The 16,718-nt window shown below is 43.7% G+C and overlaps 1 protein-coding gene across 2 annotated transcripts in view; it reads left to right on the top strand.

The window, feature by feature from the left end:
• The window catches only part of LOC139376889 (proteasome activator complex subunit 4B-like), a 65,758-nt gene extending 52,500 nt beyond the window's left edge, over nt 1–13,258 (top strand). For both annotated transcript variants that reach the window (XM_071119878.1, XM_071119879.1), the window contains 8 exons: nt 100–308; nt 681–766; nt 861–989; nt 4,265–4,420; nt 9,073–9,235; nt 9,740–9,873; nt 10,390–10,531; nt 11,374–13,258. In XM_071119878.1, coding sequence (XP_070975979.1) covers nt 100–308; nt 681–766; nt 861–989; nt 4,265–4,420; nt 9,073–9,235; nt 9,740–9,873; nt 10,390–10,524 — 1,012 coding nt within the window. In that variant the 3' untranslated portion in view covers nt 10,525–10,531; nt 11,374–13,258. The remainder of the gene's footprint in view (nt 1–99; nt 309–680; nt 767–860; nt 990–4,264; nt 4,421–9,072; nt 9,236–9,739; nt 9,874–10,389; nt 10,532–11,373) is intronic.
• The last annotated feature ends 3,460 nt before the right edge of the window (nt 13,259–16,718 follow it).

Raw genomic sequence — 16,718 nt, 5'->3', positions numbered from 1 at the left:
TATCTCTCTCTCTCTCTCTCTCTCTGTGTCCCCTCTCGCTCGCTGTCCTCCCCCCTCTCGCTCGCTGTCCTCCCCCCTCTCTCTGTCTCTCTTCTCCAGTGTCCTCACCTACATCTTCATGATAGACGTCAACCTGCCGTACACTCAGCCCACAGCCTCGCCTCGCATCAAGGAGTTCACAGAGCGGGTACTGCTGCGCCTCAAACCCCTAACGGAGGGGGACGAGGAGATCCAGAACCACGTGGTAGAGGAGAACGATGTGGGGGAGCAGGACGAGAGGACACAGGCCATCAAACTACTGAAGACAGGTACAACCCCTAACCCTAGCACAGGCCATCAAACTACTGAAGACAGTTACGACCCCTAACCTTAACACAGGCCATCAAACTACTGAAGACAGGTACGACCCCTAACCTTAACACAGGCCATCAAACTACTGAAGACAGGTACGACCCCTAACCTTAACACAGGCCATCAAACTACTGAAGACAGGTAAGAGACCAGAGGATAGGGAGAGCGAGAGCATATTGATGATGATAATCCCAGTTGTAAAGCAAAAGAAAACAGTCTCCGTACATCTAAGATCAATGCACATTTGTCATTTTAATGTGTCAACCTTTCAGTTACAATGACCTTTGTCAGAGCATACAATGTAATAAAGGTTTTCTATTTGTTTCCAGTACTCAAGTGGCTGATGGCCAGTGCCGGACGCTCCTTCTCCACGGCTGTTCCAGAGCAGCTCCAGTTGCTGCCACTGCTGTTCAAGGTGGGTGGGTCAAGGAAGGAAGACACCTGGAGAGGAACCAGACTCAAAGGGGGAGGCCTATCCCTAATCCCTCTTCACTCTCTTCCTGTTGTAGATCGCTCCGGTGGAAAATGATGACAGTTATGATGAGCTGAAGCGGGACGCTAAGACCTGTCTGTCTCTGATGTCCCAGGGACTGCTCTACACAGAGCAGATACCACTGGTCCTACTGGCCCTGCAAGAGGTAGGGACATGCCTGCTCTGCAGGTGGTAGGTCACCACACACACACGTGCACGCAGTGTGGGAGGTGAGTCACTGGGCCATGCGCCTTTCATTTCTGACACACACACACACTTTTTCCACATTTTGTTACATTGCAGCCTTATTCTAAAATTGATTAAATAAATAAAAAATCCTCAGCAATCTACAATACCCCATTATGACAAAGCAAAAACAACAGGTTTTTAGATTTCTTTGGGGCCTTGACAATTTTGTCGGAGCTCTATGGACGTTTCCTTTGACCTCATGGCTTGGTTTTTGCTCTGATATGCACAGTCAACTGTTGGACCTTATATAGACAGGTGTGTGCCTTTCCAAATCATGTCAAATCAATTGAATTTACTACTGATGCACTCCAAACAAGTTGTAGAAACATCTCAAGGATGATCAATGGAAACAGGATGCACCTGAGCTCAATTTCGAGTCTCATAGCAAAGGGTCTAAATACTTATGTAAATAAGGTAAAGTTTATTTTTAATACATTTGAAATAATGTTTGAACCTGTTTTCACTTTGTCATTATGGGGTGTTGTGTGTAGATTGATCTTTTTTAATTTAATCAATTTTAGAATAAGGCTGTAACCAAATGTGGAAAAAGACGAGGGGTCTGAATGCTACCTGACGGCACTGTAATTAAACCAGTAGGCCTATAGGCTGTACCTACCTGTTGTATGCCTCCTGAGTAAATCTGAGGAGGAAAAAACAGTGTAGGCTATTCCATTCAAACAACTAGACCCTATGCACACATTGTAATCAAATTCCAAATCTTACTTGGTGCATTTCAAACTTCTTTTGTGAGGTGCTGCCGGGAACAAGTTCTGTACGGTGGCGAGTGGTGTGGTCGATAAATCAGATTTGGAGGATTGTTTATATCTTCAGTTTGGGAACATTTTGGCTTTCTAAAAGAAGCAAAAATGTATTGAAGTTTGTAGGATATCAACTAAATGTATTTATTAGACCATTTCATTAATTTGTCCAAGATAAAAAGACATGCTTAAGTGATTCAAATTTTCCTTCAACTTTCTGAAGCGGCAACAGCGCGTGAAATCCCCCGTCTGTGTGCGCATCTGCTACTTTGTAGCCGTTAGTGATTATGCTAATGACTACGGTCTTCTGGTAGATGGAAAGGCTCTCCCAAAAACCTACAAAGTAGTCGATGCTGACCTGGCAGAATGATACCAGGATTATTTACATCACTTCAGTAGGGATTTGTTCAGCAAACTCTGCAATCACGTGTGCTACAGAAACAACGCTAACCAAGCAAGGCTCTTGCTGCTGTGCAACTACATTGCTTTATTTAACTAGGCAAGTCCGTTAAGAACAAATTCTTATTTACAATGACAGCCTACCAAAAGGCAAAATGCCTCCTGCGGGGACGGGGGCTGCGATTAAATATGAATAGAAATATAGGACAAAACACACATCCTGACGAGAGACAACACAAAACTACCTACAGAGAAACCTGAGACAACAACATAGCAAGGCAGCAACACATGACAACACAGCATGGTAGAAACACATGACAACAACGTGGTAGCAGCACAAAACATGGTACAAACATTATTGGGCACAGACAACAGCACAAAGGGCACAAAGGGCATCACGCGAAGCAGCCACAACTGTCAGTAAGAGTTTTCAGTAAAGTTCAAGGGTATCTAAACCCAAAAATGAATATTTATTTTCACCAGACCACAAAATGGTCTCCTGATGGGGTTGAAACATTGTTGTGGGCTTAGAACCTCCAATTGTCTCCTGATGGGGTTGAAGCATTGTTGTGGGCTTAGAACCTCCAATTGTCTCCTGATGGGGTTGAAACATTGTTGTGGGCTTAGAACCTCCAATTGTCTCCTGATGGGGTTGAAACATTGTTGTGGGCTTATAACCTCCAATTGTCTCCTGATGGGGTTGAAACATTGTTGTGGGCTTAGAACCTCCAATTGTCTCCTGATGGGGTTGAAACATTGTTGTGGGCTTAGAACCTCCAATTGTCTCCTGATGGGGTTGAAACATTGTTGTGGGCTTAGAACCTCCAATTGTCTCCTGATGGGGTTGAAACATTGTTGTGGGCTTAGAACCTCCAATTGTCTCCTGATGGGGTTGAAACATTGTTGTGGGCTTAGAACCTCCAATTGTCTCCTGATGGGGTTGAAACATTGTTGTGGGCTTAGAACCTCCAATTGTCTCCTGATGGGGTTGAAACATTGTTGTGGGCTTAGAACTTCCAATTGTCTCCTGATGGGGTTGAAACATTGTTGTGGGCTTATAACCTCCAATTGTCTCCTGATGGGGTTGAAACATTGTTGTGGGCTTAGAACCTCCAATTGTCTCCTGATGGGGTTGAAACATTGTTGTGGGCTTAGAACCTCCAATTGTCTCCTGATGGGGTTGAAACATTGTTGTGGGCTTAGAACCTCCAATTGTCTCCTGATGGGGTTGAAACATTGTTGTGGGCTTAGAACCTCCAATTGTCTCCTGATGGGGTTGAAACATTGTTGTGGGCTTAGAACCTCCAATTGTCTCCTGATGGGGTTGAAACATTGTTGTGGGCTTAGAACCTCCAATTGTCTCCTGATGGGGTTGAAACATTGTTGTGGGCTTAGACCCTCCAATTGTCTCCTGATGGGGTTGAAACATTGTTGTGGGCTTAGAACCTCCAATTGTCTTCTGATGGGGTTGAAACATTGTTGTGGGCTTATAACCTCCAATTGTCTCCTGATGGGGTTGAAACATTGTTGTGGGCTTAGAACCTCAAATTGTCTCCTGATGGGGTTGAAACATTGTTGTGGGCTTAGAACCTCCAATTGTCTCCTGATGGGGTTGAAACATTGTTGTGGGCTTAGAACCTCCAATTGTCTCCTGATGGGGTTGAAACATTGTTGTGGGCTTAGAACCTCCAATTGTCTCCTGATGGGGTTGAAACATTGTTGTGGGCTTAGATCCTCCAATTGTCTCCTGATGGGGTTGAAACATTGTTGTGGGCTTAGAACCTCCAATTGTCTCCTGATGGGGTTGAAACATTGTTGTGGGCTTAGAACCTCCAATTGTCTCCTGATGGGGTTGAAGCATTGTTGTGGGCTTAGAACCTCAAATTGTCTCCTGATGGGGTTGAAACATTGTTGTGGGCTTAGAACCTCCAATTGTCTCCTGATGGGGTTGAAGCATTGTTGTGGACCAGGGGTTTGGTGAACCTTTACACCCATAGTTGTTGTTTTGTAATTAACATTCTACGTTATCTTCCAGATAGCGGGCAGCAGTTCGTGGCATGCTCGCTACACGGTTCTGACGTACCTACAGATCATGGTCTTCTACAACCTGTTCACCTTCCTGAGCGACCAGGGAGCCGTCAACGACGTCAGAGCACTGGTCATACGCCTGCTGGAGGACGAGCAGCTAGAGGTAATGCACAGACACACACACACACACACACACAGACGTATACTGTAGACACACACACACAGACACAGACGTATACTGTACACACACACACAGACGTATACTGTACACACACACAGACACACACACACAGACATGTACTGTACAGACACACAGGAAATTGATGTAGAAAAGGAGTTGAACAGGCATGAGTGGATGATCATTATACGGAACAAAGACATGGATATGTAGACTGATTAATGCCAGATAGCATCACGGCTGAAAGAGCGGGGACAGAGCAGTGTGGGGAGGTAGGCCTATTGGTTACAGATCACATTGTGTATCACATTGTGTAATTGCTGAGCAATCTGTCAGAGTGTGGGGGGGTGCTCACAGGCCCTTTCCTCCCTGTTTTACACTTCTATGTATGTAGGAATTAGGCACTCTTCCTCCCTCTGTCTACCTCCTCTTTCTCCCCCTCTGGTCCCTCTCTCACTTGTTGCTATGGAAACCACTGGCTGCAGGAGTATTCTGTTGCTATGTGGAGGATATTAAGGGGGAGGGGGTGAACAGATGGATTTAGCCATTTCTGTCTTTCTATCCAACTGTCCTCTAGGGAGGGCTGTGACGATTATGGAATTTTAGGTAACGATTCATTGTCATGCAAATGGGAATGGTAATTGTAGTTCTAGTTTGTTTTAATGGTATGTTTAATGCAGCTTTACGTCTAAAAAACAAATGGTTTTGCCGACCTTGGAACTTTTGAAAATGAACCTTCTCCTCACGACCGTGTCGTTCTGCTCGTAAAATGATAAACAACTTTACCCATTTGAAGTCAAAATGGAAGAACTGCTATTGGGTAAACAATATCTATTTGAAGTTGAATCCAGCCTTCTCCTAAAATGAGTGTATTAAGACGATTATGACAACAACAAAATGAGTTCACGGTTATTGTCCATAATTATACCGGCCATACTCTGGAGCCTAATATATTGACTTCCCTTGGCTGCTTGACACCTCTCGTTGCTAGGCGACATAAATTGGTTCACTCAATCAGTGACAGGATTGGGTTTAATACAGTTGTGTAAACGTTGGACTGTGTGTGTGTCTGTTTAATAACATACATATACTGATCAGGAGCTGCAAAGTCACATGTATACAACTTATTCATAATTATGTTTTAACGAGAAGTCCAACGACACTAAAGACCTGATGCTGGTTGCAGCTGTAGATTCCTAGATTCTTCTTCCCCAGCCCACAGTATAGTGCACAGCCTCTAACCTCCTCTTCCCCAGCCCACAGTACAGTACACAGCCTCTAACCTCCTCTACCCCAGCCCACAGTACAGTACACAGCCTCTAACCTCCTCTTCCCCAGCCCACAGTACAGTACACAGCCTCTAACCTCCTCTTCCCCAGCCCACAGTATAGTACACAGCCTCTAACCTCCTCTACCCCAGCCCACAGTACAGTACACAGCCTCTAACCTCCTCTTCCCCAGCCCACAGTACAGTACACAGCCTCTAACCTCCTCTTCCCCAGCCCACAGTATAGTACACAGCCTCTAACCTCCTCTACCCCAGCCCACAGTACAGTACATAGCCTCTAACCTCCTCTTCCCCAGCCCACAGTACAGTACACAGCCTCTAACCTCCTCTTCCCCAGCCCACAGTCCCCAGCCCACAGTACAGTACACAGCCTCTAACCTCCTCTTCCCCAGCCCACAGTACAGTACACAGCCTCTAACCTCCTCTTCCCCGGCCCACCGTACAGTACACAGCCTCTAACATCCTCTTCCCCAGCCCACAGTACAGTACACAGCCTCTAACCTCCTCTTCGCCAGCCCACAGTACAGTACACAGCCTCTAACCTCTTCTTCCCCAGCCCACAGTACAGTACACAGCCTCTAACCTCCTCTTCCCCAGCCCACAGACCAGTACACAGCCTCTAACCTCCTCTTCCCCAGCCCACCGTAAGGTACACAGCCTCTAACCTCTTCTTCCCCAGCCTATCGTACAGTACACAGTCTCTGACCTCTTCGCCAGCCCACCGTACAGTACACAGCCTCTGACCTCTTCCCCAGCCCACAGTACAGTACACAGCCTCTAACCTCCTCTTCCCCAGCCCACAGTACAGTACACAGCCTCTAACCTCCTCTTCCCCAGCCCACAGTACAGTACATAGCCTCTGATCTCTTCGCCAGCCGACCGACCGTACAGTACACAGCCTCTGACCTCCTCTTTCCCACCGTACAGTACACAGCCTCTGACCTCTTCCCCAGCCCACCTTACAGTACAGTCTCTGACCTCTTCCCCAGCCCACAGTACAGTACACAGCCTCTAACCACCTCTTCCCCAACCCACCGTACAGTACACAGCCTCTAACCTCCTCTTCCCCAGCCCACAGTACAGTACACAGCCTCTAACCACCTCTTCCCCAACCCACCGTACAGTACACAGCCTCTGACCTCCTCTTCCCCAACCCACAGTACAGTACATAGCCTCTAACCTCCTCTTCCCCAGCCCACAGTACAGTACACAGCCTCTAACCACCTCTTCCCCAACCCACTGTACAGTACACAGCCTCTGACCTCTTCCCCAGCCTAGCTACAAAACAGTCCTGATCCCTGTGCGCTCAATGGTGAGACTGAATCACTCAACAGAACAGGGAGGCTGGAGTTCATTTTCTCCTCTTTTCTCTCTCTAGCTCCATTTAAATTAGTCCTGTGATTCCTCGCTTGCCATCTCCTTTCCAACAGTGTTGTTCAACTGTACGGAGCTGGGTGGCGCAGTCTGTACTGACTACCTCGGCTCAACTAAGAAGCTCTATCCAAATTCTCCTCCTCGCCGCCGCCTCAAAATGCATTGTAGAAGGTCTTAGGGGGAGTGACCTTGGACCTTCTCTAATGCATTTTGAGGCGGCAGCGAGGAGGAGAATTTGGATAGAGCTTCTTAGTTGAGCCGATGTAGTCAGTACAGACTGAGCCACCCAGCTCCGTACAGTTGAAGTCGGAAGTTTACATACACTTAAAACTCGTTTTTCAACCACTCCACAAATTTCTTGTTAACAAATTATAGTTTTGGCAAATAGGTTAGGACATTTACTTTGTGCATGACATAAGTCATTTTCCCAACAATTCTTTACAGATTATTTCACTTATAATTCACTGTATCACAATGGGTCAGACGTTTACATACACTAAGTTGACTGTGCCTGTAAACAGCTTGGAAAATTCCAGAAAATGATGCCATGGCTTTAGAAGCTTCTGATAGGCTAATTGACATCATGTGAGTCAATTGGAGGTGTACCTGTGGACCTATTTCAAGGCCTGCCTTCAAACTCAGTGCCTCTTTGCTTGACATCATGGAAAAATCAAAAGAAATCAGCCAAGACCTCCAAATTGTTTTGTTGTTGACCTCCACAAGTCTGGTTCATCCTTGGGAGCAATTTCCAAATGCCTGAAGGTACCATGTTCATCTGTACAAATAATAGTATGCAAGTATATGGGACCACGCAGCCGTCATACCGCTCAGGAACGAGACGTGTTCTGTCTCCTAGAGATGAACGTACTTTGGTGCGAAAAGTGCAAATCAATCCCAGAACAACAGCAAATTACCTTGTGAAGATGCTGGAAGAAACAGGTACAAAAGTATCTATATCCACAGTAAAACGAGTCCTATATCGACATAACCTGAAAGGCCGCTCAGCAAGGAAGAAGCCACTGCTCCAAATCTGCCATTAAAAAGCCAGACTACGGTTTGCAACTGCACATGGGGACAAAGATCATACTTTTTGGAGAAATGTCCTCTGGTCTGATGAAACAAAAATAGAACTGTTTGGCCATAATGACCATCGTTATGTTTGGAAGAAAAAGGGGTAGGCTTGCAAGCCAAAGAACACCATCCCAACCGTGAAGCACGGGGGTGGCAGCATCATGTTGTGGGTGTGCTTTGCTGCAAGAGGGATTGGTGCACTTCACAAAATAGATAGCATCATGAGGATGGAAGCAACATCTCAAGACATCAGTCAGGAAGTTAAAGATTGGTCGTAAATGGGTCTTCCAAATGGACAATGACCCCAAGCATACTTCCAAAGTTGAGGCAAAATGGCTTAAGGACAACAAAGTCAAGGTATTGGAGTGGCCATCACAAAGCCCTGACCTTAATCCTATAGAAAATGTGTGTGCAGAACTGAAAAGGTGTGTGCGAGCAAGGAGGCCTACAAACCTGACTCAGTTACACCAGCTCTGTCAGGAGGAATGGGCCAAAATTCACCCAACTTATTGTGGGAAGCTTGTTGAAGGCTACCTGAAATGTTTGACCCAAGTTAAACAATTTAAAGGCAATGCTACCAAATTCTAATTTGACCCACTTCTGACCCACTGGGAATGTGATGAAATAAATAAAAGCTGAAATAAATCATTCTCTCTACTATTACTCTGACATTTCACGTTCTTAAAATAAAGTGGTGATCCTGACTGACCTAAGAGACAGGGAATTTTTACTAGGATTAAATGTCAGGAATTGTGAAAAACAGAGTTTAAATGTATTTGGCTAAAGTGTATGTAAACTTCTGACTTCAACTGTATATGGCAACACACACTGTCTGTCAAATTGTGTAAATAATGAACTCTTTCCACCTTTCCTTCTCTACCTCTGTTCTCCCTCTGTCCCCCAGGTGAGGGAGATGGCTGCCACCACGCTGAGCGGTTTCCTGCAGTGTAACTTCCTGTCCATAGAGGGCCCCATGCAGAGCCACTTCGAGGCCCTCTGCAAGACCCGCCTGCCCAAGAAGCGGAAGAGGGAGCTGGGCTCCGTGGTGGACACCATCCCCTCCGGAGGTAGCTACTAACACAACTTTCCAATGCTTTACTTAGAACGCATACTGTTCCTGGTAGTGCTACAAGCATACTGGCTCGGTTCAATATCTACACTAGAATGGCCAATGCAAAGCTTCATTCTAAGTGCTATTGCTAGTGTGGATATTGGAACAACAACTGTCTACATCAGCGTTTCCCAAACTCGGGTCCTCGGGACCCCAGGAGGTACATGTCTTTGATTTTGCCTTAACACTACACATCTGATTCAAATGATCAAAGCTTGATGAATAGTTGATTATTTGAATCAGCTGTGTAGTGCAAGGGGGAAAGCCAGAACGTGCACCCCTTGTGTTCCTGAGGACCGAGTTTGGGAAGCCCTGGTCAACATGCAACGGTCCATTGCCTTACCTGGAACACAGTTGAGTTAGATGGTCTTCTAGATTGTAGTTTCCTTGACCTTACTAAACCTGTTATACCTCAGCTTTTCAATGCTCATTTATAGTCTTTTCCTCCCTGTGTGTGTAGATCTGGTGCGGCGTCATGCTGGAGTGTTAGGTCTGAGTGCCTGTATCCTGTCCAGCCCCTACGATGTTCCCACCTGGATGCCCCAACTACTGATGGACCTCAGTGCCCACCTCAATGACACACAGCCCATTGAGGTGAGGAGGACTAACACATACAGTGCCTTGCGAAAGTAATCGGCCCCCTTGAACTTTGCGACCTTTTGCCACATTTCAGGCTTCAAACATAAAGATATAAAACTGTATTTTTCAGTTTTTGATTTGTTAAAAAAAGTTTGAAATATCCAATAAATGTCGTTCCACCTCATGATTGTGTCCCACTTGTTGTTGATTCTTCACAAAAAAATACAGTTTTATATCTTTATGTTTGAAGCCTGAAATGTGGCAAAAGGTCGCAAAGTTCAAGGGGGCCGAATACTTTCGCAAGGCACTGTACATATACACACACATACACACACACACACACACACACACACACACACACACACACACACAGAGGAAGAAACAACACACACACACACTGCTCTCTCACACAAACACACACACCTCAACGACACACAGCCTATAGAGATGAGGGGTACCCCAAACACACGTCTCTCTCTCCCCATTCCCGGACATCTTGTTTCTGAATGCGTCTTGTGTCTACTCCTGCAGATGACGGTGAAGAAGACCCTGTCGAACTTTAGACGGACTCATCATGACAACTGGCAGGAGCATAAACAGCAGTTCACTGACGACCAGCTGCTGGTTCTGACCGATCTGCTGGTCTCTCCCTGCTATTACGCCTAGATACCTGGTACACACACAGCAGCTAACAGTAACACCCACACACCTGCTGGTCTCTCCCTGATACTAAACCTAGATACCCGGTACACACACAGCAGCTAACAGTAGCACCCACACACCTGCTGGTCTCTCCCTGATACTAAACCTAGATTCCCGGTACACACACAGCAGCTAACAGTAGCACCCACACACCTGCTGGTCTCTCCCTGATACTAAACCTAGATACCTGGTACACACACAGCAGCTAACAGTAGCACCCACACACCTGCTGGTCTCTCCCTGATACTAAACCTAGATAGCTGGTACACACACAACAGCTAACAGTAACACCCACACACCTGCTGTTCTCTCCCTGATACTAAACCTAGATAGCTGGTACACACACAACAGCTAACAGTAACACCCACACACCTGCTGTTCTCTCCCTGATACTAAACCTAGATCCATGGTACATATGCACACACACACAATTCAAACGTATGCTTGGGTGGAAAAATCCCAAAACAAATTACATTATAAACAACACAAGGTACCAAGCATTAATCCCACTATCCATTCTGTCTCTCTTTAGGGCCAAGCATTAATCCTACTATCCATTCTGTCTCTCTTTAGGGCCAAGCATTACTCTCGCTATCCATTCTGTCTCTCGTTAGGGCCAAGCATTAATCCCCCTATCCATTCTGTCTCTCTTTAGTGCCAACCATTAATCCCACTATCCATTCTGTCTCGAGGCCCAAGCAATAATCTCACTATCCATTCTGTCTCTATTTATGGCCAAGCATTAGTTGTGCTATGCATTCTGTCTCTTTAGAGCCAAGCATTAATCCCGCTATCCATTCTGTCTCTCTTTAGGGTCCTGGTGCAACTTTCAGGAGATGTTTATGTTTTCTTAATGGAGGAACGTTATCCTCGATGGCCTTTTGACAATTCCTCACTCTGGCATTAGACTGGGAAGGTCTCAGACTGAACAGAACAGGCCCATATTCAAAAAGCGGTTTAGAGTAGGATTGCTGATCTAGGATCATATTGAATACCATTATATGGACAGGGCGACCTGATTCTCGATCAGTACCTCTACTCTGAGACACTGTGAATACAGGCCCAGAACAGAACACACCAGCCTGCATGAGGGTAGACCAAGCCCTCACATCCAGGACCCTGCACTCTGGCCAGACCAACGGACAACATCTGGGTCGTATTCATTAGGCATCAAACAGAAGACAATAGAATGAAAAACGGGGAGGAACTACCTGGGACTTGTCCATTAAGGACCGCTTGTTTTTTGTGTGTGGGGTGGGGGGGGGGTCCTTTTTTCAGTTTTTTTTTATGATGGACCCTGAGGACCCTGAAAAGGGGGGACGGGGGGAACACGATTGCGTAATGATTGAATGGATGGAATAAAGGTTGTGTATTTAGCGCTGATTTACATTTTTACTATACTTAATATTTAAGGATAAACCATAGCAGGGATGATTGTCCTGCGGTTTGTAATACTACTGTACAGTTTTTCTTACATTTTTATTTTCTGTATTTGCTTGCGTGTGTTTATGTGGAATGCTTGATGATACCCTACCTCTGGTCCAAGGTGTAGTGTGCGTTCCTCCACTAATGCACCACTACTTGTGGAGGAGTGCACGCTACGCCCTGGACCAGAGCTATTCCCTGTCCCCCCCGTCCTATTGCTCTCAGCACAAAATCCCCTCAATGTTATCAACTCTGAGCCAACTAACTGTATTATCCCAGTAGAGGGAAACCGTACTGTCCCAGTTCTCCTATAGTGACGTGTTCTTAGCCACAGTCTGTATGCGTTTAGATTAGATTGAGAATGTATCCCAAATGGTAGCCTATTTGTTTAGTGCACTACTTTTAAATACGGCCCATAGGGCTCTGGTCAAATGTAGTGCACTATATAGGGAATAGGGTGCCATTTGGGAATTAGATTTGAACCTGCCACACACATTTACGTACGTGACGTTTGTGTACATTGTTTAATCTATATATGATATGTGCATATTTTATAATGTGTATATAGCATATGTATATAACATAAATGCACAAACATGTATTTATTTATTTATTGGTTTTTGAAGTGCTGATATTATTATTCTTAGAGTTTCTGGTAATGAAAGATTTGGGTTTGTGAGGAAATGGGTTGTTCAGCTTTTTAGTGACAGAGCTTTTGATTTCATCCTGCTCTCTCATTGTCAATGGTATAGATGGAGTGATTGTGTGTGTTCATTCCCCAAGGCTGTATGTGTGTGCTGTGTTGAGCTGATGAGCACAGTTTTATCGTCATGGCGTGTGTCTAAACACCTCTCAGAACCCCAAGGGACTGGTAATTCCTTGACACAGATAATTGGAGAGACTCCATTGAAACAAGGCCTATCCGGGACAAAAAAGCCAAAGTCCAGGACTAAGCTAAATCAGTGTCCGGGAAACAGGCCCAAGGAATAACCAAACCTTCTGTCTACCACCTTAGCATCACACCCCTTCCTCTACTCTACAATACAATATTATTCTCCATTCTTTTTTTTAAATTCTAGTGAGTTATTTTTTGTTCAATGTTTTGTTTATCCATGAAGACTTGAAAAGCTAGTCTCATTGAAGCATCGGTGCAGTTTAGTACTTCACTCATGTATAGTGTAGTGCCAAAACTGCATTGATTTATTTTTATTTTAGATGTACTGTTTGCTTATATTTAATGAAGAAAATAAATAAATGGGTTGCTTGTAACACATTTCTAGTGTGTGTCTGTGCCAGTTGGTTTTGAGATGACTCATATTGAAGTTAGTAACAGCTGGGGCCATATGCATCCTCATCAATAGGGCAACAATTGACATTAGAAAATATGGTCAGTGCCCATACATTCATATCAAGTAGACATGTCTTGGATATGCAGTGCAATATAAAGTAGCACTTTGACTGGTTTAACTGTACCATGTTGAGAGGGTCCTTTTATCTTACACCAAGGTCTAGGAGTTGGGTCTCAATGTACAGGTGGTAGCCTATATAACAAAGCCACTGTAACCTACAGAGGGGATTCAAGAATTAGTCGGACCCCATTGTTCCCAAGGTATTTCTAGACTAAATGGTGTGACTTATTCTCCCATGTGAATGGGTTTGTTATTCTTTTGATTTCATTAGGGACAGTTGGAAATTTATATTGGGGGGGGGGGCAAAATAGGGGAGTGTTTTGTTTTTATTGGGTACAGGGGAGGGTAGTGCGTTTTTCCCTGGTTTACATTCACCATTTTGCATGTTTTCCTATATAATTTCTTCCATCCTTGACATATGTCCTAATTTACTTGAATGCACCTCTATATCAAGGTGGTACTTCCCTTATGCACTACGCTTTTCCACGTGCTAACCTTTACAATACCACAGGTCAAAATAGTCTGTCCATCCAGGCCCTCTATCCACCATTCATCGTGACATTAGTGGTAGGTGGATCGTTTGTCAGATCTGCAAAAAATTGCTCATGAAGGAACGGTGAAGACATGACACGTGGCTCAAAAAGCTCACCTATTGATCTTGTTAAGGGACAATACAATTATCCCACCTAGACTAACACCACAATGCAATGAACAATTGTATTGTTTTCAAGTGAGGGCAAACTTGTACTCGAAACTGCAGTTAATATAAATAATGGCTCAAAAGCCCTATGATTTGAATTTTTCACTCCATTTGAATCAGTTGACTCGACAGTTTACGGTTTAGAACTGGACAGTAGCAGGCCAGTCTGGCTGTATTTTTACTTCTAGAACTGATATGTGCAATCTGTTGCAGATCTTCATTCTCCCAAATCGTCCTATAATAGTGTGGCCACACATGCTCCTGGCTGGCCCAGTTATTCAGGAAAGCTTAATGTGCACTCTGCCTCTTCTCCAATCTGAGCAGCCTATTCTTTACGCACCTAGAACCTAGTGCTTCAATATAGCCTAAATATTTATCATTTCACTTTTAAAATGTAACTTTTATATGTGGCATAAACACAACCAGTCATAATGTTATCTGATTAGGCTACTTCAAAGGTCTCCTGTAGGCATGCGCCCGTGTGTCCAAAATATGATTCCAGCATCCTCAAAATGGCTTGGCATTAGGGTTGCAAAGGGTCGGTACATTTCCAGAATTTTTCCATAACAGTAAGCCCGAGAATTTAGATAGCTTATAAAAGGAACCTTTTTGTGGGATACACAAGGCAATTCAAGGTCTTGTGGCATATTTTGGTTAAACTATCCCCAATTCAATGGAATTGCAACCCTCTGCATTCTTCCATCACATGTACAGCTGATTCTCAAGATCTTGCACACTAATGAGATGCTATTGAGCCCACACCACTACACTGTCTGAGCCAAGGATTACATGCTTTCTGCTAAGTTTTGATTACAATACTGGGTGGGGTGAATATATTTTATATGACACATTTGTTAACTAGTAAATAGTAGCCTACAGCAAAGTGTTGAAATAATTTCTAACTAGTTAACAATTTCTACTAGTTAGTTTTTGCTACGTGGGTTTTAGCTTGCTTGAGCCTGCTAACTGAGTGTTAATTCACCTGTTTCCATACGTTTCATTTAAAAATATATATTTTACAGTGGAGTTGTTTAAATCTAACTGCTTAAATATTTATCTGTACATGGAATTGTCACAACATGCAGTTTATTAGGCTAGATTAAATACTTTATATGGTGGTGAAAGTGCACAGTGATGAACTTGATGCTCCTTTCAATAAATATTGAGGGTCTTATTCTGGTGACATGATGATCGTTGCTTGGCTGCCGTTTGACAAATAAAAATCTCATGTAGGCTATACCTGCGCTGTATCTGCGAGCTGTTTGCTAGAGCGCATGTGCCAATGCCAGAGTGGGCACATTCACTATACCTAATCAACATTTTTAGTGACAGAACCATCAGTAGGCCTAGATTTGAAAATGCAATGGAAACCCATTTAACTTGTAGTTTTTTTATTCAGTACATGGGAATTTAACCGCAAAAGTTATGTTGACCTAGACTACGTATTTGATCACAGACTTTTATCCTCAACAAGTCCATTTGATGGAAACGCTATGCAGATTATTTTTTTTTACCAGTTGGATGGGAACCTAGCTATAGACACCCTAAAGACTCTGGCAAGTGCCCTAGTCCAGTGTTACTTTGATTATGCTTGTAGATTATGGTTCACCAGCAGCCACAAACATCTAAAGAGTAAGCCAGAACAAGCTTGTAACAAGTGTAACTGAAACTCTCCCTTCATACTATTCGGGAAATAGAACATTTTAAGCTAGGCTGGCTATCTGTGGGGGAAAAAGAGTAGTATTAATTTAGGTCTGGTCCACAGAATTATCACGGACTCAGCCCCCAGATATCTATCCAACTATTTTTCATTTGTTAGATGTCCACCAGCATAATGCCAGAGACTCTAATATTCACTGTTCGAAATATGAGTCTTATCAGGTAAGAACATATATTGGTACTGTTGAGTGGAACAAACTACCACAGCAACTCAAAGCCATAGCAACCATAACCACTTTTTAAAAGAATGTCAAAAGATTGCTAGTGTGTGAACAGTAAAAACTATTTTTGTCTATTGAATTGAATTTATTTTGGGTAACAGGCATATACAACAAAATGTAAAACATGGACCCAGAGGAAATCACTTGAAAGTATTCATTAAAACGCTTGTTTCCAAAGTGGTCGCGATGGTAAAAACAATAACACATATAATGATTAAAAGACAAGACAAAATTACGAACAACCATAAATACATTCATTTATATTGACGTCCTAAAAAGTGTCACTATTCACTGCACTTTTCCCTCACCTTAACCACTTCTCCCTAACCTTAACCACTTCTCCCTAACCTTAAAAATCAACCTATTCATTTCACATTAACTCTGTAATGTGTCTGTGTCTATGCAATTGTATATGTATTTATGTAAAAAGTAGGGTCAACAATGGATATATAGTATGTTCGACTTTATTGTACAATCCCAGTCACTTAAACAAATATTTGTACTGTATGTATATATTTTTTAACTGACAAATAAAATCAATTGCAAACTTTGCAGCCATTTGATAAATATAAAGAGACATCTGTTACAAAACACCAAAAAGTTTAATGATGTGGAGATTGTCAAGCCCAGGATTCCATACTGGGTAGTCCTACAAGGTAGTGAGGGGTGTATTTTATGTTTGTT

This window comes from Oncorhynchus clarkii, chromosome 20 (genome assembly GCF_045791955.1).
Source record: "Oncorhynchus clarkii lewisi isolate Uvic-CL-2024 chromosome 20, UVic_Ocla_1.0, whole genome shotgun sequence".
NCBI classification, from domain to species: Eukaryota; Metazoa; Chordata; class Actinopteri; order Salmoniformes; family Salmonidae; genus Oncorhynchus; species Oncorhynchus clarkii.
This window is presented reverse-complemented; position numbering and strand designations above follow the sequence as displayed.